Here is a 27,882-nt window from a genome sequence, read left to right on the forward strand (position 1 = left end):
CACTTTCGGAGAGAACGGAACGGTGACATTACAAAAGACAAATTCATTTTTCTCTGCCTGGATAACCAAAACCAAAAATACCACATTCTGTTGTCGATTTTATTTCTGCTAATAAGTGCTTAAAAAAAACCAACAACAAAAAAACCCCCAAAAAAACAACAAACCAACCTCTCACTTCAAGCCCTTCCCACATCCACCAGGAACACACTCAGACCTGGAGTGACTATTCCTGGCTCAGGCTCACAGCAGGGACACTTTTAAGCTGCAGAAAACATTGTCCATAGCTAGGCTGGGTCTGGCTTCTGCTTCTCTTCCATCTGCACCCAGATCACTCCCGGGCTTTGGTGCAATCACTCCTAAAGGGCAACTTCCAAGCCACATTCAAGGTGGAGCTTTTTGGCAGGACCGAGTCTCTCCCTGCCAAACCTAAATGAGGATGATGCCACCTCCCTCGGTCTGAGGGATGATCCAAGGGCAAACCCGGACCAGGAAGGGACTGAACAGACCCCCTTGTTTGAACCTTCCCCTTCCTTTCTCCCAGAAGAGAGCAGGCACATCTGCACCCTGCACTCCCACGCAGCCGGGCCACACACCTCGGGGACAGTCCGTGCTGTCCCCGGTGCCGCAGGACCCCTGGAAAGCCCCAGGGTTAACTGGTTTTCTTCCCGGCGGACATGCTCTGCTCAGAGGGCAGCACCGTCTCGATCTGGAACGACACAAACTGGCCCTTCTTCAGCTTCTTCAGGGAGCTGGCAGTGCTGCCCCCAAACACGTTGTCTTCCACCTTGAAGGCCAGAGAGGGCAGGCCCTGACTTTTCCTTTTCACGCCCTTCCGCTCCCGCTTGCAGGCCGTGGTCATGTTGGAGATCACCTGTCGGGAGGATTGAGGGGTTGGGCTTCGAGGTGTCACCCAGGAATCAGCTCAACTCTGACACCAGCTCAGTGAATCCCAGAATCCCAGAATCCTTAGGTTGGAAGGGAACCTCTGGAGATCATCCAGTCCAACCCTATGTCCAGGCAGGGTCACCTGGAGCAGGTGACACAGGAATGTGTCCAGGTGTGTTTGGAATGTCTCCACAGAGGGAGAATCCATGACCTCCCTGGGCAGTTCCAGTGCTCTGTCACCCTCCATGGAAAGAAGCTCCCCCTCATGTTGAGGTGGAACTCCTTGTGTTTTAGTTTATGGCCATTCCTCCTCATCCCGTCACTGGGCACCACCGAGAAGAGTCTGGCACAATCATCTGACACCCCTTGGAGATATTTCTATGGATTGATGAGATCCCCTCTCAGTGTCCTCCAAACTGAGCAGGCCCAGCTCCCACAGTCTCTCCTCACAAGAGATGCTGGGAGTGACTGAGAGTTGGCAGTGTCAAAGCTGGATGCACCCGGGGCAAGGGAGGGACTAAGCAAGGGCTTCCCAGCCTTGTTCTCACCACCCCAAACCAGCAGGAGACCTTACAATAGGAAACTGCAATTCCACGGCCGTACTCAGAGCTGTCAGTTCTCCATCAGTAGAGGGCAGAAGGGGATCTTGGCTGGAGTGCCACAGAACCCAGGGAAGCTTTATCACCTCCTGCTAATTACAGCCCCAAACCCTGCCTGGATGCAGGAGAGAGTCAGTGATCCCAACATCCGAAGCTCCATTAGGGACAGCACAGAGCTCTCCCTGCCCTGTGTGCCACGATGTGCAGCTCCATTTCACAAAAGGGGAGCTGAGCTAGTGAGCCTGAGCTTCCAAAGGGATCAGGTCCTACATATCCAGCTCCCAGGCCCTCCTCCCTCCTGTCCCGTATCCCTCCTGTCATTCCCTGGCAAGAACAACCACAGTTTGGGTGAGATCAGAGAGAACCACATAACCCTGACTGAGTGTAAGAAATGACTGAGCAAACAAAGCACTTGAGCCTTGTCTGTGATTTTTTGGCACACAGCTCACCAAGCACTTCACAGGGGACACTGAGGTCGTTTTACAAGTGAGGGAACCAAGGAACAGAGAGACAAAATGAGCTGCCCAAGGTCACCCAGCATGTCAGAGACAGGAGCTGCATGCTGACTTTGCTCCCCAAGCCCATATCCCTGCCCACTGGGCCACTAGTCCTCATGGTAGCCCCAAACTCCTCCCATTTTGGGGCAGGATTACTTTAAACCTCTATAGTTACACAGCATCTCCCTGAAGGCTTCTTGTCCCTGCCTAAGGAGGGACTCCCTTGGCTGATTTGGGATGAAGATTACAAGTCAGGAGCTGGGCAGGCTGGGACACAGCTCTCATTAGCCTGATGGGGCAAGTCAGTCCCTCGTATTTCATCACCCACCTCTGAGCAGCACCACCAGCAGCTTCTCTGTGGTGCTGGCCCAGAGGGTCCAGCTCTGCTCCTGCTGCCCTTGGCGCACACTGAGGTGCCACCTGCCACCTCTCCTCTCAGGCCAGGCCTGGACTTAGCTGCAAAATGATTTCAAGGCACCACAAGACTCACAATTTCCTTCACCACGTTCTGCTGCTCCTGCACCGTGGCTGTGAACGGCGGGAGGCTGTCGGCCTTACCGGAGCCAGCCCCCTGCTCTTTAGAGTCCTTGACAAAATCCACCTGCAAGGCACAGATTGGGGTGTTACTCTGCAAGCACAGCAGTAACAAAGCTCCTGCAAGGCTCCCCTGGGCTGGGCAGTTACCTCAGAGGACAGGCACACGTATCTGTTGAACATGAGGAAGAAGGGGCTGTACTTGGTGGCGGAGTTGACCGAGGTGCGGAACTCGAAGAGCACGGGGTCCAGGTGTGCGTCCCACTCGCTGGGCTTCTCATTCACCACACTGCAGATGGAGGACCTGAGCACCTCGGCGCTGCGGTCGCCGGGGCTGGCGGGGTCTGTGGGGTCTGCGGGCGTGAGGAGCTGGGAGATGTTCCAGCGCTCGCACAGGTGGCGGCTGACCTGTGAGAACACGGAGATCACGGCGTGTCAGCCCCACAGCAGCCTCCAAGGCAGGGCCAGCGCTGTCTCCCCACTGTGCCAGGAGAGGCTGTGCAGTAGCAAACACTCCCCACAAAAGCTAGAGCCCGGGAAAATGTTTTGCAATGACTGCTCCCGTGCTTGAAGCTTTCCACAGCGCTGGGAAGCTGGGTTAATCCCAAGGTCGGCTGGGATTTCATGCACACGGTCTTTCCTTCTGAGCAGAGAGGACTTGCACCGCTGATCCATAACCTTAAATCCCTGCCAAGGTGAAAGCACTGGCAAATCAGCTCCCACTCCCAACAGGGCTGGGGCAGCAATAAGGCAGCATCAGCTCCTCGCCCCCACTACATAACACATCACAACTCTGCCTTCAGGACCTGCTGCCCAAAAAACCTGCTGAGGGTCACATTGCTTCCCCCTGAACCACCAGACCTACCTCCTCGCAGAAGTCCCAGCTCTGACTGGTGTAAATGTTCTTGGACGCACCAAACCTGGGCAAGAAGAGGACACACATCTGGTTTTACTCCACCAGCTGGGGCAGAGCCCGAGGAGTTCCATCTTTATGGGTGCAAAGAGAATAGGAAGGGACAGGACCCTCCAGTGGAGCTCGTGCTAACGAGGCTGCCATGACCTCACCTCCCCAAGAGCAGAGAGCACTCTGCTGGTCCCTCTGTTCCAAACCAGCCAAGCCCATTTGCTTTTGAATTATAAGGCAGCAGGAGAAAACGAGAGGAGCTTCTTGCTCTGAATTCAAATCTCTACTGGCCCCACGTGTTTTCCACAAGGACAATGTCACATGGTGACAGGCGCTGTGTGGATGCAAAATGAGCACTTTCTAGGAGAAATCCGGGAATGGCTTTAAAGCTTCTACAGAGAACTGGGACACAGCTCCCCTGGCCTCGGGCAGAGAACCATTTCTGCCTTTCTTCTCCCCGTAACAAGAGGATAACAGGCTCTTCCCAAGGACTTTGTAAAGAGCAACTGAGAGGCACTGCATGGTCTCTCCTGTAGAAGGGAGAGTTCCTGCTCTCCTAGGGAAACATCTTGAGGACAACCGGGTATTTTTGCAACATACCCCAGCACTCCCCATCGCAGTGCAGAGGCACGATATAACCAACAGCAGAGGAGCCCACCTGTAAAATACGGTAGCCAGGGCTTTAGCCACGGAGAAGGGATCTTTCTTCTGCAGAGGAGCAGCCTCCACCCACTTGGTGAAGTAGTCAGTCACGAGCAGGACGTGTGTGTTGCTCTGGCTCGTCTCTGGAAAAGGCCCTGCGTAAACCACCATCAAAAAAAAAATCACTGCGATGCTGTCACATCCCCCAAACGGGTAAAGTTAAAACCCCAGCGGCTGCAGAAGTGACCACGACTCTCTTCTGCAATGTCATTTGGCCAGAACATTTTCGGTGACCTTTGTCAGCAAAAATACGCCCATTAGAGCTCCAGTTCTGGGAAAGAAGGCACGCCCACAGCTCCCACTGTGTGTGGAGAGGGAGCCGAGCCGAGCACAGGGATCAGGTTGCACCCTGGGCGGCTGCTGGGGCCTCCTTGGCACCTCCTCAGAGGTATCGGCAGCTTTCCCTCCGTGTGTGGCAGCAGGTCTGCCACGCTCCTGGCTGGCGGGGAGGAGCCCTGAGAGCCACTTGAAACACTCGCTCACCGTGGATGTCTAATCCCAGCACTTCCCAGGGAGATTCCACCCTGACGGGCCTGGCTTTCCGCATCACGTTCTTGTTGTGCTCCGCGTTCTGGCACGTTTCACACATCTTGATCTGGAGAGGGAAAAGAGGGATCAAAGGACTCGGGAAGCCGCTGATGGATCCTGTCAGACTCAGACTGCACAGGCTGTGGAGGGGGGAGACAGAGCAGGGCTGAGCAGTTTCCTTTCTCCCAATAAAAAGAAAGAGGTGCAGCGAAAAAGAGGGCAAAGCACAACAGGCTGACGCATCTCACCTTCCACAAGGTTCACCCAACAGCTTTCTCTGACACAATAACCAATTTTCTCAACGTGGCCTACAGCTAAGCTATTTCTCACCCTGTTTCCACGCAAATATTTATTCTATTTTAACCTCCTACCGCTGGTTAGAGAAATCCTCAGCCCTAGGACGCTGGAGGAGCTCAGACCATGCAATGCAAGCACACTCCTTAAACCACACTGCTGCAGAGTCCTGCTGCAGGGAACTGCCAGCAATGAAACAGGCGAGGCAAAGCAGCCGAGGAGACACCAAGATCTTCTTCTTGCCACGTTTTAGGGAATTGGGCAGCTCTGGAAGGAACCCAGACTGCCCAAAGCAAGACTCAGCAACTTGTCTGAAACAATCCCACATTCTCATCCTGGCTAAAATTGCCCTGCACGAGGAGGCTGATGCTTCCTGACACTCAGGGAAAGACATCCAATCTATCTAGCTGCCTCGGGACATTCCAAGATTCACCTGCAGAGTAACTCAATGTGTGGTTTCTCAGCACAGGCTCAGGGAATGACATCATCCCTGCACCAGGGCTCCTCTGGCTTCTGCCTCGGGACTGCTGCCAGCACCGGTGTCATCAATACGGTCACTGCTCTCCACTTACCCAGTCCACAACATCCTTCACGATGCCCAGCCAGTAGTACCGGCTCTGGATCCGGTGCACGGTCTTCTTCTGGCCCAGGTGGTTCCCGATTTCGGTGAAATGGCTTTCCAGGAAGACCTGACGCCTCCGCTCGGGATCCACGATCACCTCGCGCTTCTCCTCCTTCTTGGGTCCCACGTAGTAGAGGCAGCCGCCTGCGGATGCCAGAGGTCTGTCTCCAACACCACCCTCTCACAGCTGCTCGCCTCCCGAAAAAGGGTCACTTCCCACAGTGGGAAACACAGCTGAGACACAGCTCGGGAGCTGCTGCTGCCTTGGGAGCTCCCACTGCGCCTGGAGGAGCTGCTAAACTGGAATCACCCCTACACACACCCAGCGAGCTCTTCTGCACCCGGGACTGCGTGAAATCCTCCACTACAACAAAGCCACCGGGGTCCCCACAGGGCAGCCGTGGAGCACCGGTGCTACCCGGGGGTGACACGATCCCCGCTCCGTGCCCCTCAAGTGATGCCAAGGCACCGGGCTGGCCGGGGAGCGGCGGCGGTGCTGCCGAGAAGCCACATTCCCTCCCTACACCGAGGCTCCGGCACATCCCCCCGTGTCTGCGGGGCCAGCACCCGCCGGCTTCCCCCCACAGGCTGCCCCCGGGCCCAGCGGGGCAGGCCGCGGCCGAGGGCAGCCCGACACCGCCGCCGTGCCCCCGGGTCCCCACCGTCCACGACGAACTTCTGGGCGTAGCGCTTGAGGTTCTTCCTCTTGATGGAGCAGAAGCTGGGCGGGAAGCAGCCCTCGGCCAGCAGCCGGTAGATGTCCTCGAACTTGCTGCCGTGGCCGCACGGCTCGGCCGCCACCACCACCTCCCGCTCGGCCTCGGGCAGCGCCGCGTCCATGGCCGGGCCGGGCCGGGCCGGGCCGGGGCCGCGCTGACCCCGCCGCGCGCGTCCCTCGAGCGCGCCCCCGCCGCCCGCGCGCGCCCCGCGAGGGGCGGGGGGGAGCTCAGGGACCGTCTGCAAATAACCTTCGGCGGCCGCTGCCGCTCCGAGCAGACCCGGCCCGGCCGTGAGGGCTGTAGGGCAGCGGCCCCGCCGCGGGACCGGGCCGAGGTGACGTCACGGAAATTACAAAAAACAACCGGAAAACGGGGGAGAACGGTCAAATTCCGCCGCTTTCCGTTTTTGCCCCGGTTCGGAATTTGCCGATGCGCCCTCAAACGGACGGAAGCGGAGCTCTTTGAGGGCTGGACCGAGGCGCGTTCGCCGGCAGGGAACATGTCCGCGGGCCGGCCGTTCCGGGGGTGCGCCTGCTTTTTCACCGACAACATCTTCGTGGGGCGGTTCGGGCTCCACGTGCGGTACCGGGACGGGCCGCAGCTCCGCCGGGACCACGGCCGGGTACCGCGGGGGCGGGCGGGGCCGGGGGAAGCGGGCCGCGCCGGTGGCCGTGGCGGTGACGTGCCCGTGTGTTGCAGGCGCTGCGGGAGCGCGGCTGCCGGAGCGAGGAGCAGTTCCGGGAGGTGCTGCGGGAGGTGAGCGCCGGGACCCCCGCACAGCCACCGGGGACGCGGCTCACAGCGTCACACCAGGGCTTGGGTTGGAAGGGACCTTAAAACTTACCCAGTGCCACCCCTGCCATGGGCCGGGACAGCTCCCACTGTGCCAGGCTGCTCCAGCCCGGCCTTGGGCATTGCCAGGGGTCCCGCTGCTCTGGGCACCCTGTGCCAGGGCCTCAGCACCCTCACAGAGAAGGATTTATTCCCAATGTCCCGTCTAACCCTGCCCTCTGTCAGTGTGGAGCCATTCCCCTGCGCTTTCCCTCCATCCCTTGTGAAGGATCTCTCCCCATCTTTCCTGTCGGCCCCTTCAAGGCCACACTGAGGGCACCCCAAAGCCTTCTCTTTTCTGGGCTGAACAATCCCAACTCTCCCAGCCTTTCCTCACGGCAGGGCTGCTCCATCCCTCTGGTCATCCTGGTGCCCTCTTTGGACTCGCTCCAGCAGCTCCACGCCCTTCCTGAGCCGGGACCTCAGGGCTGGGGCAGCTCTGGTCCCGGGGGGAGGAGATGGGGAGCCCCGGCTCCCCTCAGGGATCCCCCACCAGTGGCATTTCCACCCCCCGGGGGTCAGTCCCGAGGGGAGTTTGGGACTTGCTGAAGCCCCACAGAACCGGGGCACAGCTCCCGGCACCGCTGGGTCCCGATCGACCCCGGTGCTGGGCAGAGTCAGAGGGAAGAATTCCCCGCGGGCGCCCAGCAGCGAGGAGTTTATACAGCCAACACCCTGCAGGAAAACGCCGTCATCCAACACCTCATCCCAGTGGCCTCTGAGCCGCTCCCTCCTTGGATTTCCTCCGCTGGCTCCCAGTGCCCTGGTTTGGCTTTCTTTGTGCCTTCTTGTGCCAATCCTTTTTAAAGGGAGATAGAATCACCCGGGGATCCTACAGAGGTTCACAATTCATCAAGAAATCCCTGCTTCTTTCCAGGCCAGGGACAGGGACCAGTCACACAACCAGCTCCAATGTCACCTGACACTAAGGGGACAGACAGGTTCTTTTAGGAATTCTTAGCAGGATGATGATGGCAGTAAATAGTACTGTTAATTAAAGCTTTATTAACTGGATATTATGATTCATACAGCACAGAACTTACGAGTAGAACAGCACAGGATTTCCCCAGGCAGAATCAATGGAGCACAACAAGCAGTGTAATGCAGAATTTATAAACCAGCTTCACTTAGGATTTCAAGACCCTAACTTTGGTTGTAATTTATAATCATCTAGATCCTAATCACTTTTTAATCACCTGGGCTCTCTGCAGATCTGCATACAAGGTTTGCTGTATCAATATAAACATCATAAAGTAGACTTTAAAACCATATGAAATCATAGCAGTCCCTCAGTGCTCGGAGGAGGCAGATGACAGTGGCTGTCCCTGGCTGTGGGAGGTCACAGCTCTCACAGTCCAGCAGCAATTCCAGTCCAAGGATTTGTCACTGCTTGATTTTCTAGGCAGTGCTGGGTTGCAGTTTCCTGCCCTGTGACCTGGTGCCCAGGGACCTTGGGGCTGGGAGGGAGGGGAAGAAACAATCTGAGAAATCTGTTTGATTTGTCTACTCAGTTCCCAAGACCTTCAGGGCCTGATAGTGAGGGAAAGGGAATGAACACAGGACCTGCTTGGTCCCAGGGAATGGCTGCTCACTCACTCTCCAGTGAGGACTGTTATAAATTAATCTCGTGAGGGGGAATTAAATGGGAAGAGCTGCCTGGATCAGCTGCTCAAACAGCTGCTTGCTCTGAAAGGGCAGCTTAGCCTGTCTCGACCATGCTTAGCAGTAATCCCTTCATGACAGGACTTGTCTCCCTCCCAGCAAATGTCTTCATTTTGGACAATGCTTCTACTGTCAGAACAAAAGCCAGATTCAGGAGGTGTCAGAATGCCTGAAAGGGCTGAAACCTCACAGCTCCACTTGACACTTCCACAGAAAGTCTTTAGTTACTTTTTAAGCCATCTGTAAAGAGGACATCTCCAACTCCTCTTGCCTTTCCAGATATTTACCGGACTTGTCCTGACCACAGAAAAACAAAGCAAACACTTTTGTCTCCCAGAGGTGCCCCTGAACAAAACAAACTGGTTTAAAGCAATGAGCAGATTCCTGGTTTAGTCAGCCCTTTTGGTTCCTGACAATATGCTCTGTTGTTTACTTGCAGATTGAGGCAGAAGTGCAGAGAAGAAAACAGTTAATCCATCAGTCAGTGGAACGAAGAGCCATCATCTCCAAGTGCTACAAACCAAAGCACCCAGAGGTGTACACTCTGCAGGTACACAGAATGTTTGGAATCTCTTTTGCACCCAAAAAAAATTACCTGAGAGTTTATTTTTGCAGTTCATTTCCCCCTCTCCTTGGCATTGCACAGTGCTAAAGCTGCACTGAATTAAAACCCATGTGTAGCATATGAAAACTGGATTTTAAACTTTAAAAACACAACAGCACAGCGTGTTCTCCAGGCAAGATTCCTGATGTTACAGCCAGGAAAGGCTCTTTCCTATCACACCTGTGATAAATCTGGCCAGTTACTCCTAGAAAACCATGAACTAAAGCAAGCAGCAGCTTCCCTACACCAGCAGGTAAAACACCAGTGACATTCTGCATTTCCTGCCATGGAATTCACTCGAGTGTGACTCAGCCTTGCTCCTTAGGGACTGTGTATTTCCCTGGAAGTCCATTTCCCTCTTGGGCTGTGCAGGCTGATTGTGTTTCTGTGTGTTTTTCCCATCCTTCCCTCGACATCAGGATTCCTTCCTGGCCCCAGAGTTTCTGGAAATTGTGAGGTTCTGCACATCTCCGGGTGCTGATCTCCAGGGCCTCCTGTGCTACCTCGAGTCCTTCTCAGGTAAAGAAAACAACACCTCAGTCACACAGATCTCCCTGGTGACAGCTGTTCCCAAGCCCTGTCTCGAGCAGCTCTGATCTGACACAAGCTGAGGCAAACAGGATGTTACTCCCTGCCTGAGGAGGGTCTCTGGAGAGGCAGCACTTCTGCTCTGGATCAGAGGCTGTTTTCTGCTTTCCCATCCCAGCCTGCTGATGTCTCACCAGAGGCTCCAGCTGCAGCAGAACTGGGGTTGTGGTTGTCCCACACCTCACCAGGGAGCCTGCTGAAGGAACACTGCTAGCCCAGGGAGCTTGGTTTCCCTCCCCAAGTGCTTTGCCATTGCAGACAGTCCCTGTTGGTTCGTCTGGGCTGAATTAGCTTCAGTCTAGATTTCAGTCTTTGAAAAAGAGATCTGGGTTTTATGCTTCCCTGGAGGGAGCTGTGAAGCTCTCTCCCTTCCAGAAATGCTGACAAGACGTAGAGGGGAAGAGGCAGAGTTGCCTCCTTTTCTCAAGGCAAAGAGACACCAATGTCTGTGTGCAGAGCTCCTGGATTTGTCCAGGCCACCAGTTCCAGCCTTCTCCTGCTCTGGAAATGAGGAACCAGCACAAAAAACAACAAATACAGAGCTGATCCTGGGGAGTGGTTCCAGCCCTCTGAGCAGCCTGAGCACAAAGTGGGGCCTGTGGATGCTGTGCTCTCACTGACACCAGCACAGGACACTGACACTGCAGCTGGACAGGCAGGCAGGAAAACTCCCACCTGGGATCTTCCCCAGCAAACACTGTCTCCCTTCTCCTGACAGATAAGAGGATCTATCGACTCCCAGTGTTCACAGAGGAGTTCTGCCAAGCCTTTGTGGATGAGCTGGAGAACTTTGAGCAGTCGGATATGCCTAAAGGCAGGCCTAACACCATGAATAACTATGGGGTAGGACTCGTCTCTTGTGCTTCTTGAGGGGGAGTGTTCACTGCGTTCACCTCCTCACTTCTCCCTCCCTCCAGTTCCAACGTGCCTCTCATTTTACACGGTGCAGTCTGAGTTCCATGTCCCCTTGCAGTGACAGGGTTGAGGGAATGTTACAGGGACAAAAGAAAACGGGAGTGCAGGGGAGGGGAGGTGGTATCTCAAAGAGCACCTTGTGCTTGAGCAATACAAATTTAAATCAAGGAGTCAGTTTTTCAAGAACACTCACCTTTTGATCTTATTACTCTGTGTTTCCCCCCAACCCTTTCCACCTTCACCCTCCTTCCTTTTTCTTGTAGCTGGAGCCTTTGCTCTAAAGTCCTTGATCTGAGCCAGTAGCAGAGCTGGAGGAGGACAGCAGCTCTGCAGCAGCTCTGAGGAGCAGCAGCTGTGGTTGCTCAGCTGTTCCCCCCTCCTGTCCTTGGCACAGGTTCTGCTGAACGAGCTGGGGATGGACGAGCCTTTCCTGACGCCCCTGCGGGAGCGCTTCCTGCAGCCCATCACTGCCCTGCTGTACCCGGAGCTGGGCGGGGCCTGCCTGGACAGCCACAAAGCTTTCGTGGTCAAGTACTCCCTGCACGAGGACCTGGACCTGAGCTCTCACTATGACAATGCTGAAGTCACCTTGAACGTTTCCCTGGGAAAAGAGTTCACAGAAGGCAACTTGTACTTTGGGGATTTCAACCAGGTACTGAGCACGGCCCACTCCCCTCTCCCTCCTCGGCCCCCCAGTTTCCAGGCATCAACCGTGTTCTAAAAAACAATTACTCACTTCTGACAGTCAAACCTGCTCTGTCCCTTCCCCATTTTTTGCATGGCTTCGTTGTACAGGAGCCTTTTCTGCTGCAATATTCCAATATTCAATATTCAGATTTCAAAGAGAGGACAGAGGCAACTTCGTAGTAGAAACTGGAGTGAAACAAACCAGCCCCTCTTTCCACATCTGAAGCTGGGAGCAGGGAGGTGCTGAGAGAGATTTATTTCAGATATGACTTAAACCTAAATCTCTAGCACCTGCTTTTAGGGCAAGAGAGGGGGGAAAGCTCCCACACAGCAGTGACACATGGGGTTTTTTTGACTAAATCTCTTTACATTCCCTCTGAACTTGGCACTGGGAATGAGGTGCAGTTTGCCCTCTCCATGTTGCTCCCTGGGCGCTGTGGGGGAAGAGGCGACAAGTTTCAACTATTTGAGGGACTTTGTGGTGTGACACCGAATCCCCCTCCCTTTGTTGCAGGATCCCAGCCCCGTGCCGCAGTACACAGAGGTGGAACACGTGGCAGCCCGGGGGCTGCTGCACCGAGGAGGGCAGATCCACGGCGCCCTTCCCATCGCCTCCGGGGAGCGCTGGAATCTCATCGTGTGGATGAGATCATCGGCCATCCGGAACCAGCTCTGCCCCATGTGCAACAGGAAACCCGAGCTGGTGGAAGCAGAGGGCTTTGGGGATGGGTTCACAGAAGCCCTGGGAGAGGAGGTGGCCCAGACCGTGAATCTCTGTGCCTTGGGGTAGCGGCTGGTGCCGCCTGATTTCCCCACACCAAGTTGCCCAAAGCTCCTTTCTGACCTCTCAGGCTCTGCTGGGTGCACGAGTCCTGTAAGAAGCAGCTCTCACCTTGGGAAGGGATGCAAAGCCAGCCCTGCCAGGATTCCAGCTGGAAGAGCTGGACCTCGGCTCGTGAGGGCTCACGCTGGGGCTGGAGGACTCTGTGTCAGACACAGAAAGCCCCAACACTGAATCACTGCAGGAGCTCTGTCAATATTTCCAAGTGCACAGGGAAAACACCCAGAGCTCCTTGGCCTCTCTGCCACCAGCAGCATCCCAGATCCCACTGGGAACAGGAGAGGATGGTACAGTAAGCCATTTCTGGGCTGTTCTTAGGGCCTCTTGTCCTCTTCCAGGGGAAGAGCCTTTTGTTGCTGAGTGGCAGGGAAGGATCTGCTCAGAAATGAGACCCAGGTGATTCACAGTGGGCTGCTGGGAATGGCATGGAATTGTCACCACTGGATGTTTGTCTAACCCAGGCTCAGAAAAATCCATCAGGAGCAGCACAGGGAGCACTGATCCCCCAGGGTGGCTGAGAGGTCTCCCAAGGCTTCTTGGGGGCAGAAACTTCCCGTACAAAGGTTTTGTGAACATTTTTAAGCAGAGACAGAGCTCTGGGAGCTACCTGCAGCACAGCAAAACCTCCCAGAGGAGGGCAAGATGGACATTTAACTCCCTTTGCTTTAGTTACATGAGCAAGTGAAAATATAAAATAACTCCCAACCTGGATGCAGCAGACAGGCCTGGGGCTTCTTAATTTGACACCTGATGGATTAGAAGGGTCAGGTGCTTTCCCCTCCTTACTTCTATCTGGCTGAGAGCATGTGACTCTTCCACCTACTGAACAAATTAAAGAAGCCAAATATCTCTGATTTGGTGTCTGCATTTGCCTCTGTGGAAAATGAGTTCTGTCTATTCGACAGCCACTGGTGCATTTATAAGGGGCTTTTCCATTCACCGTTCAGTGCAGTAATTACAGCACATGGGTAATGACATTGGGAGTTGTGAAAGGCTGAACGCGAGCGGGTGCAGCTCGCACAAAAGGTGTTTATTGAAGCTGTCCCAGCAGAGCCGCAAGATTTTGGCTGGAGCTGCCATTAGCACAGGGCGCTGATGAGCTTCTCATTAGCAAAGCCCATTCAAATTACACCGGCAGAAGGAAATCGGCGGTTGTACCTGAGCGAGGAGCCGCTGTCAAGAAACGCAGTCTCGAAGCCTTTATCTCGTTCACTAGCGAACGTGAGCGCTCCCAATCCGCCCGCATTCATCCCCAAAAACTGAGCTACGGGGCGGGGGCAGCCCGGGCCAGGCGGCCCCGGAACCAAAGAGCGCGGCCCGGCTGCCGCCCGGCCCCGCGCGCGGCGGACGGAGGCGGGAGGCGGCCGGCGCGGCCCCGGCGGCGGGAGCCCCGCTCGGCCCCGGCCCGGCGAGAGCCCCGCTCGGCCCCGGCCCGGCGAGAGCCCCGCTCGGACCCGGCCCGGTGAGTCCCCGCTCCCTCCCGCTCCCTCCCGCTCCTCTTGCCTGCGGCGGGGCAGGGCCGGGCCGGCTGAGAACACCGGAGAAGGGGGGCCGGGGGGCTGATAAAGAGCTGCTCTCTTAAAGGGGCCGCGCCTGGAGCCGGGCGCGTAGAACGCCTCCTGCTGAGCTCTTAAAGGGCCAGCGCACCTTGCGTGGGGTCTTAAAGGGCCAGCATACCTCGTGCTGAGCTCTTAAAGGGCCAGCTCACCTCGCGTGCCGCAGGCTCCCCGTGCTGGGGCATGAGGGCAGGGACAGCCCCTGCAGCTGCCCAGCGCAGAGCAGCTCCGGGGCCCCGGCGAGGGCCGGGCCTGGGCAGAGCTGGGTGGACAGGAGGAGTCGCTGTGGCCCCAGCTTGGTGTCAGGGTGGAGGTGAGAGCCCGGCTTAGGGCACAGGCAGCCTGCGATGCTGCTGGGATCATTTGAGATTCGTCGCCGGGATGCTGCTGCTGTCTGAGCCCAGCTCCGTCCGTGCTCATTGATCTGCTGCTGTGGTTGTGTCCTGCTGCCACAGCCAGAACAGAAAGATCCGAGTCCCCAGCAAGGTCCTGGTGCAAGGGGCAGCTGGTGGGTGTGTGTCCATGGAGGATTCTCATCCTCTGAAACCTCCCTGTGTGTCCTTAATGGTTGTGGTTGGTTTTGGGGTTTTTTTTTCTGATTGAAATTTCCCTGTGGAAATCAATCAAAGGTCTCATTCATTTGGGAGAGAATCCGAATTGCTGCCTGGGAATGTCGAGGTGGTAAACAAACGATTAATTAAATGTGGTAGTTGGAAGGTGGCTGTGAAGAAGCGTTTCCCAGATCCTGCTCTGCCCACGGTGCCAGTTTGTTTTTTAAATTAATTAGAGCATGGATCACACCAGCTCCGGCCTGGGGCTGCTGGCGTCCCTGGAGCTGATGGACGGGGGTGCCAGCTCCATGCGTCATCTATTTTCTAAGAGCAAATTGGAATATTAAAAATTCATTCGTCCCCTTGGCTTGTGCCTGCTCCCAGCATTTAAATAACGGGGTGATTGACTCGGTGTTGGGCTCGGGGAGGACGTTTTGTTCTGCTGACTGTGGCCGCAGTATCCATCACACTTTGCCTGTGTCCATCTGTGGTGCAGCATCTCCTGACAGCTCCCAGCGCCATGGAGTGGCCGTGGGCACAGCACTGCTGCAAACACCAGCCTCAGGCCCCTCCGTGCCTGCCCGTGGCAGGGATCAGCCCGATTCTCCAGGGACAAACAGCAGAAGCACAGGGAAAACCTGGTGCAAGGTTCTCCTGGTGGAAAACCTGCTTGGGGACAGTTGTCTGAGGCAGGGGAGGGCTGCCTGGGGACAGCTGTCCCTGTGCCAGCTCCCTGCCCAGGGCTGGGGGCTGCTGAAATTCCACGTGGCCAGGGCTGTGATGGGAGACCCCGACCCATCGCTCTGGTGGGAGCGGGTGTGAGCAGGGAGGAGTTTAACTGGAACAGATCTTCCAGGGCTGGTTGGCTCATACTGGACTGAAGGGTTTTGGGGCTGCTGGGCAGGGTTGGTGCCCCCGTGGCTCTGATGTGACCCATTCCCTCCAGGAGCCAGCATGGCCCACAGCCGGTCTCGGAAGCGATCGCGGAGCAGGAGCAAAAGCGACTCTCGGAGCAGGCAGGAGAGGAAGGAGAAGAAAAGGAGGAAGAGCAGCAAGGACTCGCAGCAGGGCAGCAGCTCTCCGCCGAGGAAGAGGATCTCTGGCTCTCACGGACACAAGTCGAGCTCGGCAGCAGCCAGGGAAGGTGGGGGAAGGCCCCTGAGCCTGAGCTTTCACCACATTTCCCCAGGGCAGGTGCACAGAGAGGGTCCAGGGGGGAGAAGAGGGTCCCTGGTTTTAGCTAAGTTGGTGTCTGTCACCTTGTCCTGCACTTTGTGCCTACTTTGGTCTCGTTCTGACAAGTGCAGAGCCCTCAGCCCCTCCATGTGCTGGCCTGGCCCCGGCACTGCACAGTCCCAGGTTAAAGATGGGCACAGAGGGGAATTCCAGGCAGGAAAGAAACCAGGCTAGGAGGGGGATAACCAACATCTCTGCTGCTGCAGGGCCAGGACTGCTCCACTCACCCTCTTCTTGTGTATTGCAGAAAAGAAGAAGGAAGGAAAGGACAAAAAGAAGAGGAAGGCCAGTACCTCTTCCTCTGGGACATCTTCATCCTCCAGCTCTTCCTCATCTTCCTCTTCCTCCAGCTCCTCTTCTGATGACTCCAGTGACAGTGACTCCAAAACAAAGAAGAGTCAAGACAGCAAAAAAAAGCGAGTGAAACAGAAAGACAAGAGGAAGAGAAAGAAGAAGAAGAAAAAAATAAAGAAGAAATCAAAAAAGAAGGGAAAGGAGAGGGCTAAGGAGGAGAAGGGCAAGGGAGAAGAGGTGCCCGGCCCCTCGCTGGAGCAGTGGCAGAAGGAATCAGTGGTGGACTCTGGGCCAGGTAATGATGATGCTCTTTCCCTCCTGCAGGAGCCTGGGCACACAGGAGTTGTGCTGGTCCCTTTCTGTTGCATGAACCAGCAAGTGGGGAATAAAGATGCCAAATGGAAGGACACAGTCAGCAGTAACATCCTGGCAAAGCTGGTCCTGCCTTTGGGATGTGAAGTGTCCCTTCCTTTGCGTGGTTTGTCACCGAACCCCGAGTACCGCCGGGGTTGTCCGTGGGCTGCAGCCGTGGTGCTGTGCCCCTCTCCTGGAGGCAGCCCCACGAGCACGCCTCTGACTGACCACTGCATTCCAGTTCTGACAGATGAACAGAAATCCCGGATCCAGGCTATGAAGCCAATGACAAAGGAGGAGTGGGACGCGAGGCAGAGCGTCATACGGAGAGTCGTGGATCCCGAAACGGGGAGAACCAGGTATGACCCTGGGGAACAGGAGGGTGGGTTGTCTGTTCCCATCCATGCTGAGTGGGCTGGAGGCCTAGAGGATGCCTGTCCATGGCACGGTACCACCACACCTGGACCCAGGTCCCCTTCAGGAGCAAAGGCCTGAGCTGACCCCTCACAGGTCCCCCCTCATCAGGCCTGGTGTGACTTACCCAGAAAGTGACACGATGGCACCAAATCATTGAATTGAATCATTGCTGGGGCTCCACACAAGGGACACGGGGCTGTGTCCCAGTATCCCACTGCTGCATCCACTTACCTTTCAGCTCCAAAGCCCTGGGCCCTGATTAACAGCCAGGCGGGAATGAGGAGCGAGTGTGTGCCCTGTGGGGTTACAGACAGCAATCAAACCCAGGTTCATTTAGCTGCCAAGTAGAAATGACCCAGTTTTTAATAAACTGCGTCTTCTCAGCAAGCAGAAAACACCATGCTGAAGAGAATTGGGTATGACAAGTCCAGTCTTAAAATAGAAGGCAGCCTGCAGGGCTCAGGGAGGTGTGGAACAAAGGTCAGTTCCCTGTAAGGCACGTAATGAAGACAATTAAATCTCTGTTCGTGTTTGGAGGTGTGAGCCGCCTCCAACTCTGCTTGGAATTTGCTCAGCAAGATGCTCCCCAGCCTGGCTGCATTTCAGGCCCAAACTGGCTCCTGTTGCTGAATGGCTTTGCAGTTTCCTGGGGCAGCCAGGACTACACCTGAAATCTATAAAAGGAAGAGGTTTTGCAGGGGTTGGGGCACTGCAGATTGTAGGGTGACATGGGATGCTTTTATTAGGAGTGTTTTGTTGTGCCAGTGTGACTGACTGCACACAGCAGGCAGTGCCCACAGCCTGGGGCAGGGCCAGCTGGCCCTCAGTTCTCAGGAGAGCACTCCTGTCCTTGCTGCAGTGTGGTGACATTAATCCCATGGGAGCAATGGCAAAGCCTGCTGTGCTATTTAAGCTTGATACAAAAACAAAGTCACAAAATACAATGTCAGGGGTAGGTCAGCACTGGCCTTGCCCAGCACCTGCTCCTGGGTTTGGGGGAGCTGGGGCACAGCAGGTGCCCTCGGGGTGGGGTCAGCACCTTCTGCAGCTGCAGGAACTTGGCAGTACCCTCATGGCTGCTGGGCCTGTGTTTGTCTTGCAGACTCATTAAGGGGGACGGGGAAGTCCTGGAAGAAATTGTCAGCAAGGAGAGACACAAGGAGATTAACAAGGTATGGGAACTGGCCACCAGCATGAGCTGCAGGCTGGGCACAGCCAGGGAGCTGCTGCACCCAGAGGGGTTGTGGTTCCACCCTGGGGCCAAGCTGAGCCCTGGCAGCACCGCCAGGGCCCCTGGAATGGTGCTGGTGGTTCTGCAGCCGTGGGCAGGGAGTGCTGTGAGTGTTGTGTCTCCCTTGCAGCAAGCCACGCGTGGGGACGGGCTGGCCTTCCAGGTGAGGACGGGGATGCTGCAGTGAGGGCAGGCACCAGCCAGCCCAGGAGCCTGCCCTGTGCCCCTGCCAGCCCGGGGGGAGCTTCTGCCTCTGGACCCCGTGACAGCACCGTGTCAAGATGTTCCCCAGGGGCCCTTTCCAGCTGCTCTGTAAGTTACTGACTGGGAAGGAGAGCGACTTTGGTTCATCTCCCAGTAAACAGCTTCTCCCCTCCCTGTCCCAGCTCAGGCCAGTGTGGCTGTAATGTACCTGAGCCATTTGCCCCAATGCTCCTCTCGATGCTGGAGGAGCTCAGCAGTACCCAGGGGACAGGCTCGAGGGTGCTGAACACCTCAAGGTGCTCTGGGCTGTGGGGGGCAGGAGCCAATGCTGTGGCCAGGATAGGGTGTGTACCTGGGCCACAAAAGACAGCTGGCTGCTGCTTTTTCCCTTCAGGAGCTGCCCGTGGCCCTTTCCTTGCTGGATGTGGCTCACAGGCCCTTTGCACTCACTGACCCTGCTCAGAGAGGAGTGGCCATGGTGCTGTGTGGCTCTGCTCAGGCTGCAGCTCCTCTGCACCCCTGAGTGCCACCCTCCAACTGTGCCCCAGGGCTTCTCCCAGCCTTCCTGCAGCTTCACCTCCTCGGGTAGGGGAGCACTGACCTGGCACGCTGCACTGGCATCTGTGCAGCTGTGCTTTTGGAGGGGTGGCTTTGCCTTGCTCTCTGCTCCTGCATGCAACTCGTGTCCCTTCCCCACAGCACAGGCCCGGGGCAGCATTGGGGCTCTGGGCTTCTCAGGGCCCAGGGCTGCTCTGAAGCAAACACAGCAGTCTTTTTCCTGGCTGGAAAGTCCATAGATCTACAAACTGTAAAAAAGAAAAGGACAAATAGGTCCTGCAGGACTGATCTCCACAGAGGGTTTCCATGTTCTGTTCATCGCTGTAACCCCATTAAACTGGCACCTGCTCACATTTTACGACTTGTCCGTTTCTAGAGTCTCCCCCCACCCCCAAAAAAGCAGACAGAGAAGAGCCTTCCCATTTCTTTAATCTGTGTAACTCACAATGATACTGTACACAAAGCACACCAGGCATTGAACGATGCACTAACAGCAAGGAGGAGAAGGAAGTTGTACAGAAGGTTTGCCACACACAAGCGAGTCATCGGCACGGCACTGCACACGCGGGGCGTCCCCGGCGCCCTCGGGCATCCCCTCCGGTGCTTCCCCACGCACAGCTGGTACCCCTAGAGCAATTTTTTATAAATAAAATATAACTAACATCGTTGGAATATAAAATTGACAGTCGAGGGTATCAACAGGCAGAGGGAGGGGACCGTAAGGCTTCTAGAACTAATAGGAAATGCAGCAAACAGTGGCGATACCTGAAGAAGGGGCTGCTACAGCAAGCACGGCGGCTGCTGGGCGGGCGGGAGGGAGTGTGGTGGTGACCCTTTGGCTGATTTCTGCTCTTGGCTTGCGCCTCCGACACTGTAAACGGTTTTTGGTATTAGGATTTCGCCTCATCTGACTGAGGGATCTGAGCAAAGCCAGGAAAACGACTCAGAGGGAATGCACGGGCTCCTCTCACTGGTTTTTAAAAGACTTTAAAGGGACAGCGTCAGGTAGAAAGTCTGGCCTAAGGGTGCAGTAATATAAAAAGCTGCTTTTCGTAAAAAATCTGAGCTCCGCAGCAGAGTTTGATTCCTGTGGAAACGGAAAAGCAACCCCAAAGCCTGAGGCTGTGTTGTGCTGATGTGCAGAACAGGACGTGGGCTGTCACCGAGGGCTGCCCAGACAGCGGCCGAGGGAGGAGGACAAGAAACTTCCCATTCTCTCTTTTCAAAGCAAACAAGTTACTCATAACAGGAATCAACTGGGTCTTTAACCTGACAGTGCCCCTTTAGGAAGGATGAAATACACATTCATCTTTCCCTCGCCACGTCCAAACGGATCCTCTTCCATACACGTGGAAAGGCATCGGGTCACATGCATTGCTCTCCAAAACAGCTCGGGACAAACAGGTTATAAACACAGAGTTAAACTATTGCTATTGTTCTGTGAGTGTTGATCTCTGCTTCAGAGGGATGAGTGCCAGATGGGGGCGGCTGAGGATTGAGCGATGGAGACGGAGATGGCTGAGTTGGTGAAGAAAAACTTACTGGCATTATTTCCTGGTAACTACACCCACCTCCCGTGGAATTATTGCAGCAATAAAGGCCCTGCTCTACAATTGCTTCTCCGTACAATGTTGGATCCGTACAATGGCAACGGATGGGGGGCCAGGGAAAGGACCTGGGCAAGGTTCAAGAAGCTCAACAAAGGATGAGGACAGAGGTGCTGTGATTGTCAGGCTAACTGGTTAGGAGCTGTTTAAAACATGGAGTGATGGAGAGGGTGAGTATCATATTGCACTTCTGCATTCATCGACAGTTACATTAAACTTGGTCCATAAAATAATTGCTTTGTACATAATGCCTGAAACAAAAAGCTACATTTTTAAATATTAATAAACCCTGAAGGTTCCAGTCCCTCCAGACATTTTTTTTTCCCCTCTACATAAATAAATAACTTTCAATTTTATATATCCACTTTTTATGTTGAACATTTACATTCGCCTCTGTTTTACACTATCTACACATAAGAAAATGTGAACATCTCATCAACACTGGAAAATGTACAGATCATGTCCTGGTTGTGGACTTGGAGGAAAGGTGAATTTTGCAAAGGCCATATCCAAATTCGCAGGAATTATTTAGTGATGTGGTTTGGTGACTTCACAGGATGGATCGTGGCTTGGCTTCCTACTCAGATGGCATCTGTTTGATAGAACATTCGGCTAGCAAAAAGCTGGGACAAATTCACATTGTTTTCAAACCCAGTAAAAGCTCTGGATGTACATTCAGAGAGAGCCAAGCTGAGTCAGCAGAAAGGGAAGTCAGTTTTCGGTAACAAAAAAGTCATCAGGTACATTCTGTAACTGGATAATTACCAAAGAGAAGTGGTTAAACATTTTGCAGTTGGGTCTGAGCGCTCCAGGGGCTCAGATGCCGGTGGCAGCTCCGCACTGTCCCTGCTCTGCCTCGGCCTGGACCCTCCACACCACAAACACAGGAGTTGGATGAGTTGGATTTGCCTACCGTGGCCCAGAGGCAGTGAGCAGAGTTCACAGTGCTGTGTATCTCAGTGCGGCCGTCCTGCACCATTCTTATTGAAACAGGTAATAAAATGAAGCAGCCAGTCTAAAAAATTCTGTTATAAATAAGATCCTCGTAAGTAGAAAGTGATACAAAGACAGGAAAGTGTGGTGAGGAAAGCGGGGTTACACACAGTTGGGGAGCTCGGTAGGACTATAAAATCTCCACGTGAAGAGGCCAGCTGGAGTCTGTGAATGGGCACCCCGGAACCCCCCATGTGGATGTCCCTCTACCCCGGGAGGTGTGTGCAAGGAGGGAACCTTCGCTGGCCCCAGGAAGGACAGGACTGAGGGGCTTTTTGGCAAGCCCTCGCCCTAGGCACTGTTCTCTGTCCCTGTCCGGGTGTCACCGTGGTGCCAGCTCTGCCACGCGCCTGCTGCCTCGCTCCAGCAGCACAAACCCAGCGCCTCAGGCACATCCACTGAGAAACCCACCAGAAAAATTAAGATATGGCCTTTTCTTAAGATTGCCTGACATTGTTGGCACACTTCCTTACAGTCTCCTTACTGCTGGAAAAACTTCTGCACAGATTGTTTTTTTTTTTTTTAAATATATACATATATATATATGTGTGTGTGCATATATGTATAGATATGCACACACACCCTGGCTTAGCAATATTTCATTGTCATGCACTACAAACACTGGTGTAGCTACATGAGATGGTAACAGGTTTCCATTCTAAAAATCATCAGTGCAAAAACCAATGAGGTTTTACAGTTCAGTAACTACAGGTAAAAGGAGTGAGTCTAGTTCCCATGAAAGCTGCTACTGAACTTGGAGAGAACCTGGGAAGAAAAAAGGTCTCAGAGGTGGGTGTTGAGAGAGTCAGACCCTGCATTTGGATGAGAAGAACTGCAATGCAATCCAGCTGCTGAGTGCCTTCAGCTGCTTCCAAATATATGGTGGTTACTTGTTGGAAATACATAGCAAGACTATTTGGAGACTTTAACAGCAAATTGAGTGTCTGAGGTTTGTAACAGCTCAAACAAAATAGCTTGTATTCCTCTTTTAATAGGTCAACATATTAGATTCCATTGGCTTCTGAAAGGTCTCTTTAAAAAATAACAGTAAGAACAGTAATGACCCCGCTGTCCTGGGCACGAATCTGCCGACATTCTGCCTCTGCCAACAGCACTGACACAGCTTTAGCTTTGCACTGCACCAGCTCCTCGAGGAAGTGGCTGCACTCGGGGCTCTCTGTTCAGGAAAAGCTCTCGGTCGCTCTGCCTGGTGCAAATCCCTCGCTGGGGCCGGGGGAGCGGCGTTACCCAACCCCAACCCCAACCCCAACCCCCCGCGCGGGCAGAGCCCCCAGTCTGACTCCCGGGACAGCCCAGAACCAGCTCCCCCAGCCTCACGCCCTGTTCCTGTGGCTCTGAGGACAGCACTCGGTCACCGTATCGGAGCGATGGCTAACAAGGCGAGGAGGCACGTATTTACAGTCACTGACCCTGGATGAGAGGAGGAGGCAGGAGAGAGCGCCGTCCTGATCTGGAGACTTCCCCCCCGATTTCCAGCTGTTCCTTGGGCTCACGCTGCACAAACCTGACGCTCTCGCTGCAAGGCCTGCACGTTCTGTGTGGGAAACATCCCGTCTCTTCCCAGAACACCATTTTATTAGAGTAGCACCATATTTACCCTTCCAGCCCGAAACACTGGCCTCGTCCCTCTTTCCTTTTATTTTCTCCTCCAGTGGCTGCAGCTGACAATCCTGGCTCTGGCCTGGCTACTTCTGCCCCAAGAGGCCAGACTCCAGCCGGGACGCGGCGCTCCGGCCCCAGCAGCCCGTGGCGATGCTCATGCTCCTTTGGCTGCGCTCCCTGTCCCTGTCCTTGTCGCTGTCCGACTGGCTCTGGGTGCGCTCGGGCCGGTGGCCGGCGCCGCTGGCCGAGGGCTGGGAGGAGATGGTCCGCAGCAGGTGGTTCCTCTTGCGCAGGAACTCGGCCTGGCTGGGCAGCCCGAAGCTGCCCTTGCGCAGCACCATGCGCGCGGTGTTCTTGGCGGGGCGCGCGCGGTGGTTGTACTCCAGCTGGGCCAGGTGGGCCGCGTAGCCCTCCGTGATGAACTGTGGGGTGAGGGCAGGCGTTAGAGGGCCGGGACACGCGTGCCCAAGAGCCACTGGCAGCCAGAGATGGTCACTCTGCCAGGTTTTTTGGGGTGACCAGCCGTGGCACCGCTCACACCCATGCATGTGGCTCTGCTACCTGGGACAGTTCCCACCCTGCTGGCCAACACTAGTTCAGTCACCGGTCTTGTGATGACCGAATTCCCACCTCCCTCCCATGGGAGGCCCTTGCGAGCACCTCCAGGGCTCAGCCAAGTTGGCTCCTACCTGACACTGGCTCTGCAGCTTCTTGGTGGGTCGGCCAACGATGTAGATGTGCGTGGGCGGGAGGCTGATGGAGCTGTACACGGAGATGTCCTTGGTGGATCCATACGCTGCGTGGATCCTCATGTGAAGCTGGGGGGACAGAAAGCAACACAGGGTCAGAACATATGGGCACCCTGTGCTGCTCAGCAGGCTGGGCTTTGGGTTTTCCAATAGCATTTGTGAGAATCTCAGGTCACTGGAACTAATGCAAGTTCCCAGCTGGGTAATGAACCACCCAGAGAAGTGCTAATTAACAGAGCTGGGGATGTTTACAGGCCACAAGAGGAGTAACAGCGATACAAGAACAGATCTCCACTTGCTGATCCACAGCCTTCCCCTGAGGTCTGCAGGGAGCAAGGATGCTGCACACTTCCCTGCTGTCACGGGGAGAGGAGCTGCAACCCCCATGCAGGAATCATTAGCCAGGAATGTTCTCCTCCATAGCCAAGCTGCTGTTACCTGCTGGGCAGAGGGAGAAGGGACAGGCAGCAAAACCTGCTGCTTTTCAGGGATACCTCTGGCTCCACTCTGAGCAGAGAGCAGGTCCTGGACAACTCTTTCTGTAGTGGGCTGGAGCAGGGGCTGGCAGGGGAGGTGTGGACATTGGTGCCACCACACACTGGCCAGCTTTGAGCCCAGAACCACAGGTCACATAGATGGAAAGGGCATTTCTGACCCTGCTCCCACACTTGTGGAAGACAAGAGAGCAAGTTAAGTGCCAGCTGTTCCCTCCACTGCGACTCAGGCCAAAAAGGGAGCCTAAGAAAGTTAAGAACAGGCTTTTCCTGCTGATCAAGATAGGGCAAGTGCTTGGGACACTGTCAGCTCCTTCACCTGCCAGACACAAAAACCTCTGTTCTATCTGGAGTTTCTCTGAGGCTCTGAGCAACATCAGGACCTCCCAAGGGTCACATGCCTCGAAGATCTCTATGGAGTCTCCCAGCAAAGCCATTTCTGCAGCAGCTCCATCCCCTCTCAGGGCAGCCAAAAAAACACCGAACAGGTTAAAAAAAGTGCATGTGCGAGGAAGGGAGGCTCTGCTGCCTCGTTCCATTAGGGGTTTGAGGAGCAGTGATGAAATGGAGCAGTGCAGAGCAGAGGCAACACAATTTAACAGCATAGACACTTTTGTAGAGCAATAAAGGGATGGAAATAAAATGAACAGATTAATCTTCCACTGCAGGTCACATTGCTGCCAAGAGACTGGTGCTGACAGTGGCGGTTGGACGAGGAGCAATCTAAACCCGTGCCACAATCCCTTTCAGCAGAGCCAGGCTTACGTCGGTGATGAGGGATTTCAGGAAGTTGGCCTTGTGCCGCAGCGGGTCGTGAACGAGCCCATCGCAGAAGGACACGATGCCATGGGGGAAGTTGTGCTGTGCTAACCATGCCACCACCCTCTGCTTCTGCATGTCAGGGCGGCCCGTGACATAGATAATGAGGTAGCCGAGGTCTTGCCAGTGCCTGGAAGGAAAGCCAGGAGTCAATGGATTGCAGAGCAGTGCTGCTGTCAGATCAACTGCCCCAGGCCCTGCCCTGACCTTACAACGTCCACGGCCCCGGCGCGGACTTTGGGGTCGCTGCCCATGATGGACACGCTGGCTGCGAAGGAGCCGTCGATGCTGAACACCACAAACTCCGTCCCCTTCGGCAGCACTGTGATGTAGCTGTCAGCAAATGTGTGGTCGCCCCTGAGGGAAGGGATGCAGGTGCTTAGAGGCATCAAAATATCCAGGAGGCATCCCCAGAACCTGCAGAGCACCACGGGCCCAAAGCAGCTCCCACATCTGACGCAAAGGCTCCAACAGTGATGCCAGCCTCAGTTAGAGCAGTAACAGGCACTGTGTGAGGGTCTCTGTGTTCAAGTGGAGATGGATTAGCACTTGGCAGCAGAGACTCAAAAGTTACTCCCAAAAACCACTGCTGGGTTCACCACCAAGAAGATGCTCCCCTCCTCTCCCTCCCAGAGCCCAACACCAGCAAGTGGAGCTGAGCTGGAGCCCCTGGGCTGTGAATCATCACGAGTACCAAGTCCTGTCCCTCAGGGACAAGTTTATGGTCTTTAAAATATGCTCAGTCGTGCAGTTTTGCAGATGGCCATGAGGCCCTGTGATGCAGAAGACCTGCTCCTGCAGCGGGAGCTCAATTCCCGTGCTGGTGGTGATGCAGGAGCCAGAATAAAATGTGGATTTTCCCCTTACAGCTGCAGAGCACAAATGGCTTTGCCCCTATTGCTGGCAAACCAGGCTCTGAACCCACCCCACAACAGAGCTGTCCCACCGGAGGGACCATGTTCTACCTGCAGTCATCCAGTTCCTCTCGTTCTCCTCCTGCAAGCCCCAGGCCCCTCACCTGACCACCATCTTGACGGGGTAGACACCAATGCCCAGGCGTCGCTCCTCGGGGATCACGTAGGAAATCCTGCCACTGCTGTTGCTGATCTCCGTGTCGAAGTACACCCACTCCCCCGACGGCGGCTGGGTCATGATGTGGATGTCCACCTGGCAACAGCGAGGCTGCGTCACCCCCAGCAGGACGGGCCGAGCACGGGGACATCCCACACGAGCCCCTTTGGACGGCAGCAGGGTTGGTCCTGCTCCCACCCTCTGCACTTCACGGATCTGAGCTGATCCGTGGGAAGCACCCAAACATCAGGGGCTGAAATTAAACCTGGCCTCAGTGGTGAGACCTCCGTGACAAATGCTGTTCCTGGTGGGAAGCACCCACGAGCCTGATCAGGAGAACCTGGCCAGGACACAAGGGCAGCAAACCCTAACAGGGACCAAGGGAGCACTGATCAGCACCACCACTGTCACTCTGTCCCACCACTGTCACCACATGGTGACAACCCCCCAGCACACACAGTACCTTCTCTCCTGTGAGGGTGACCATGTCTAGTGGACCATACATGAACCTCCCAGTTAAGGTCTGGGGCCCATCTTCGTTAGCAATGGTGTCGTTGATCCTGTGGTTGGCTGTGACGTTCTGCACAAGGCAAGAGGGGAGGAGGAAAAAAAAAATAAAACAGTTTGCAGCAATGGATAACCTCACAGGGAAATGCCAAATATAACCAGACAAATTGGAGCATGGGTTTCTCTGTGCCATTCTCCCCCCTCCACTTCACCCTCAGCTCTGGGAAAGAATTTGACCCGTGGCAGAGGTGAGGCTCTGTGCCCTGCACTGATGGGTGGATTGGAGCCCTGGAGAGCCAATTTCCATGGCAGGTTGTACGTGCAACTCTGATACTCTCTATCAACTCTCACACTGTGGAATTAAGAGGAAATACACACAGCTGCCAGAGAAATCTGCTGATATGGTTTCAGTTCTAGCACAGAATTGCCCTCTCAGAAACTGGAGACTTTGCTGGGAGCAAAGGGCATTTACTGAGCTGAGAACTGGTACTACTGGACTTTGAAAGACATTCTGTTCCGACTTGTTCCCTGACCCACAGCCAACACTTCCTGTGTTTTACAGACTCAAGGCTGAGGAGACCTTGCCGACACACATCTTTTGGGTTGCTCTTTTTCAAGTACCCAGGTAGGACACAACCATTCAAACAGACCAGCAATGCAACACATCCCTCTGTCTGTGCCATGCCCACGCCGGCCGCCCTCAGAGCAGTTTGTGCAGCCCAAATCAGAGCAGTTTGTGCAGCCCCAAAACCCCCCTTACCCGGAGCTTCACGTTCGTCCTCTTGCGGAGCCACTTCTCACGGGGCTTGGAGGGGGTGAAGACGGACACCTCCTTCCCATCCAGCTCCAGAACGCTCGAGTTCTCGTGTCTCATCACCTGCAGGAGAACAGATCCCACTGAGGCATCAGCCACTTGCACCCTCCCCCCTCCTGCCCAGCTGTTCTGCATCTCCTGAGCCAGCAGTGAGGAAGGGCAATGCCTGGAGAGAGGCCCCTGAGTTTGCTGCTGGGCTTTTGGCTTGTCAGCTTGTAGGTTTTACAGGACAAGTGGCCTTTTCTGCACTGGCAAAGCCTGTGGCCAGCGCTGACTTAATCCTGGCTGGGATGCAGGTTTTTTGGATTGTCAGGAGGTAGAAAACGGACTCAAGCGCAGCAGGATGAGCTCTGCACTAAGATACCTGTCCTTCCTCCGGGGATCCTTTAGTC

General features: G+C 55.1%; 3 protein-coding genes across 9 annotated transcripts in view; 2 read left to right on the forward strand and 1 right to left on the reverse strand.

Moving 5' to 3' along the window:
* The first annotated feature begins 6,502 nt into the window (after window positions 1-6,502).
* On the forward strand, window positions 6,503-13,266 carry OGFOD2 (2-oxoglutarate and iron dependent oxygenase domain containing 2). Its single transcript, XM_048323261.1, has 7 exons — window positions 6,503-6,906; window positions 6,984-7,040; window positions 9,217-9,327; window positions 9,801-9,900; window positions 10,688-10,812; window positions 11,279-11,536; window positions 12,086-13,266. Exons 1-7 carry the CDS (start codon window positions 6,784-6,786, stop codon window positions 12,359-12,361), a joined length of 1,050 nt encoding a protein of 349 aa, XP_048179218.1. The 5' UTR covers window positions 6,503-6,783; the 3' UTR covers window positions 12,362-13,266.
* A 502-nt stretch (window positions 13,267-13,768) lies between these two features.
* On the forward strand, window positions 13,769-19,166 carry ARL6IP4 (ADP ribosylation factor like GTPase 6 interacting protein 4). Of its 3 annotated transcripts, none has more exons than XM_048323260.1 (6): window positions 13,769-13,874; window positions 15,466-15,663; window positions 16,003-16,344; window positions 16,645-16,762; window positions 17,923-17,992; window positions 18,182-19,166. In XM_048323260.1, exons 2-6 carry the CDS (start codon window positions 15,474-15,476, stop codon window positions 18,236-18,238), a joined length of 777 nt encoding a protein of 258 aa, XP_048179217.1. In that variant the 5' UTR covers window positions 13,769-13,874; window positions 15,466-15,473; the 3' UTR covers window positions 18,239-19,166. The 3 variants fall into 3 exon arrangements, 1 of the variants encoding a protein (XP_048179217.1); XR_007207481.1 differs by lacking the exon at window positions 13,769-13,874 and having other exon boundaries at window positions 18,182-18,363; window positions 18,650-19,166; XR_007207482.1 differs by lacking the exon at window positions 13,769-13,874 and having other exon boundaries at window positions 18,182-18,363; window positions 18,955-19,166.
* Window positions 19,167-19,224: 58 nt separating this feature from the next.
* Window positions 19,225-27,882, reverse strand: part of PITPNM2 (phosphatidylinositol transfer protein membrane associated 2) — a 126,519-nt gene continuing 117,861 nt past the window's right edge. For all 5 annotated transcript variants that reach the window (XM_048323253.1, XM_048323254.1, XM_048323257.1 and 2 more), the window contains 7 exons: window positions 27,437-27,553; window positions 26,633-26,749; window positions 26,117-26,265; window positions 25,306-25,455; window positions 25,045-25,228; window positions 23,726-23,854; window positions 19,225-23,458 (listed from right to left, as the gene is read on the reverse strand). In XM_048323253.1, coding sequence (XP_048179210.1) covers window positions 23,120-23,458; window positions 23,726-23,854; window positions 25,045-25,228; window positions 25,306-25,455; window positions 26,117-26,265; window positions 26,633-26,749; window positions 27,437-27,553 — 1,185 coding nt within the window. In that variant the 3' untranslated portion in view covers window positions 19,225-23,119. The remainder of the gene's footprint in view (window positions 23,459-23,725; window positions 23,855-25,044; window positions 25,229-25,305; window positions 25,456-26,116; window positions 26,266-26,632; window positions 26,750-27,436; window positions 27,554-27,882) is intronic.

The sequence above is a fragment of the Corvus hawaiiensis genome, chromosome 18 (assembly GCF_020740725.1).
Source record: "Corvus hawaiiensis isolate bCorHaw1 chromosome 18, bCorHaw1.pri.cur, whole genome shotgun sequence".
Taxonomy (NCBI): domain Eukaryota; kingdom Metazoa; phylum Chordata; class Aves; order Passeriformes; family Corvidae; genus Corvus; species Corvus hawaiiensis.

What these genes read in the sequence shown, in the direction of transcription:
- OGFOD2 (XM_048323261.1), top strand. Translation starts at nt 6,784, where the DNA reads ATGTCCGCGGGCCGGCCGTTCCGGGGGTGCGCCTGCTTTTTCACCGAC. An exon ending in TCCGGGAGGTGCTGCGGGAG is followed by an intron (nt 7,041 to 9,216) that starts GTGAGCGCCGGG and finishes GTTTACTTGCAG; the next exon opens with ATTGAGGCAGAAGTGCAGAG. An exon ending in ACTTTGGGGATTTCAACCAG is followed by an intron (nt 11,537 to 12,085) that starts GTACTGAGCACG and finishes CCTTTGTTGCAG; the next exon opens with GATCCCAGCCCCGTGCCGCA.
- ARL6IP4 (XM_048323260.1), top strand. Translation starts at nt 15,474, where the DNA reads ATGGCCCACAGCCGGTCTCGGAAGCGATCGCGGAGCAGGAGCAAAAGC. An exon ending in CTCGGCAGCAGCCAGGGAAG is followed by an intron (nt 15,664 to 16,002) that starts GTGGGGGAAGGC and finishes TGTGTATTGCAG; the next exon opens with AAAAGAAGAAGGAAGGAAAG. An exon ending in GACACAAGGAGATTAACAAG is followed by an intron (nt 17,993 to 18,181) that starts GTATGGGAACTG and finishes TCTCCCTTGCAG; the next exon opens with CAAGCCACGCGTGGGGACGG.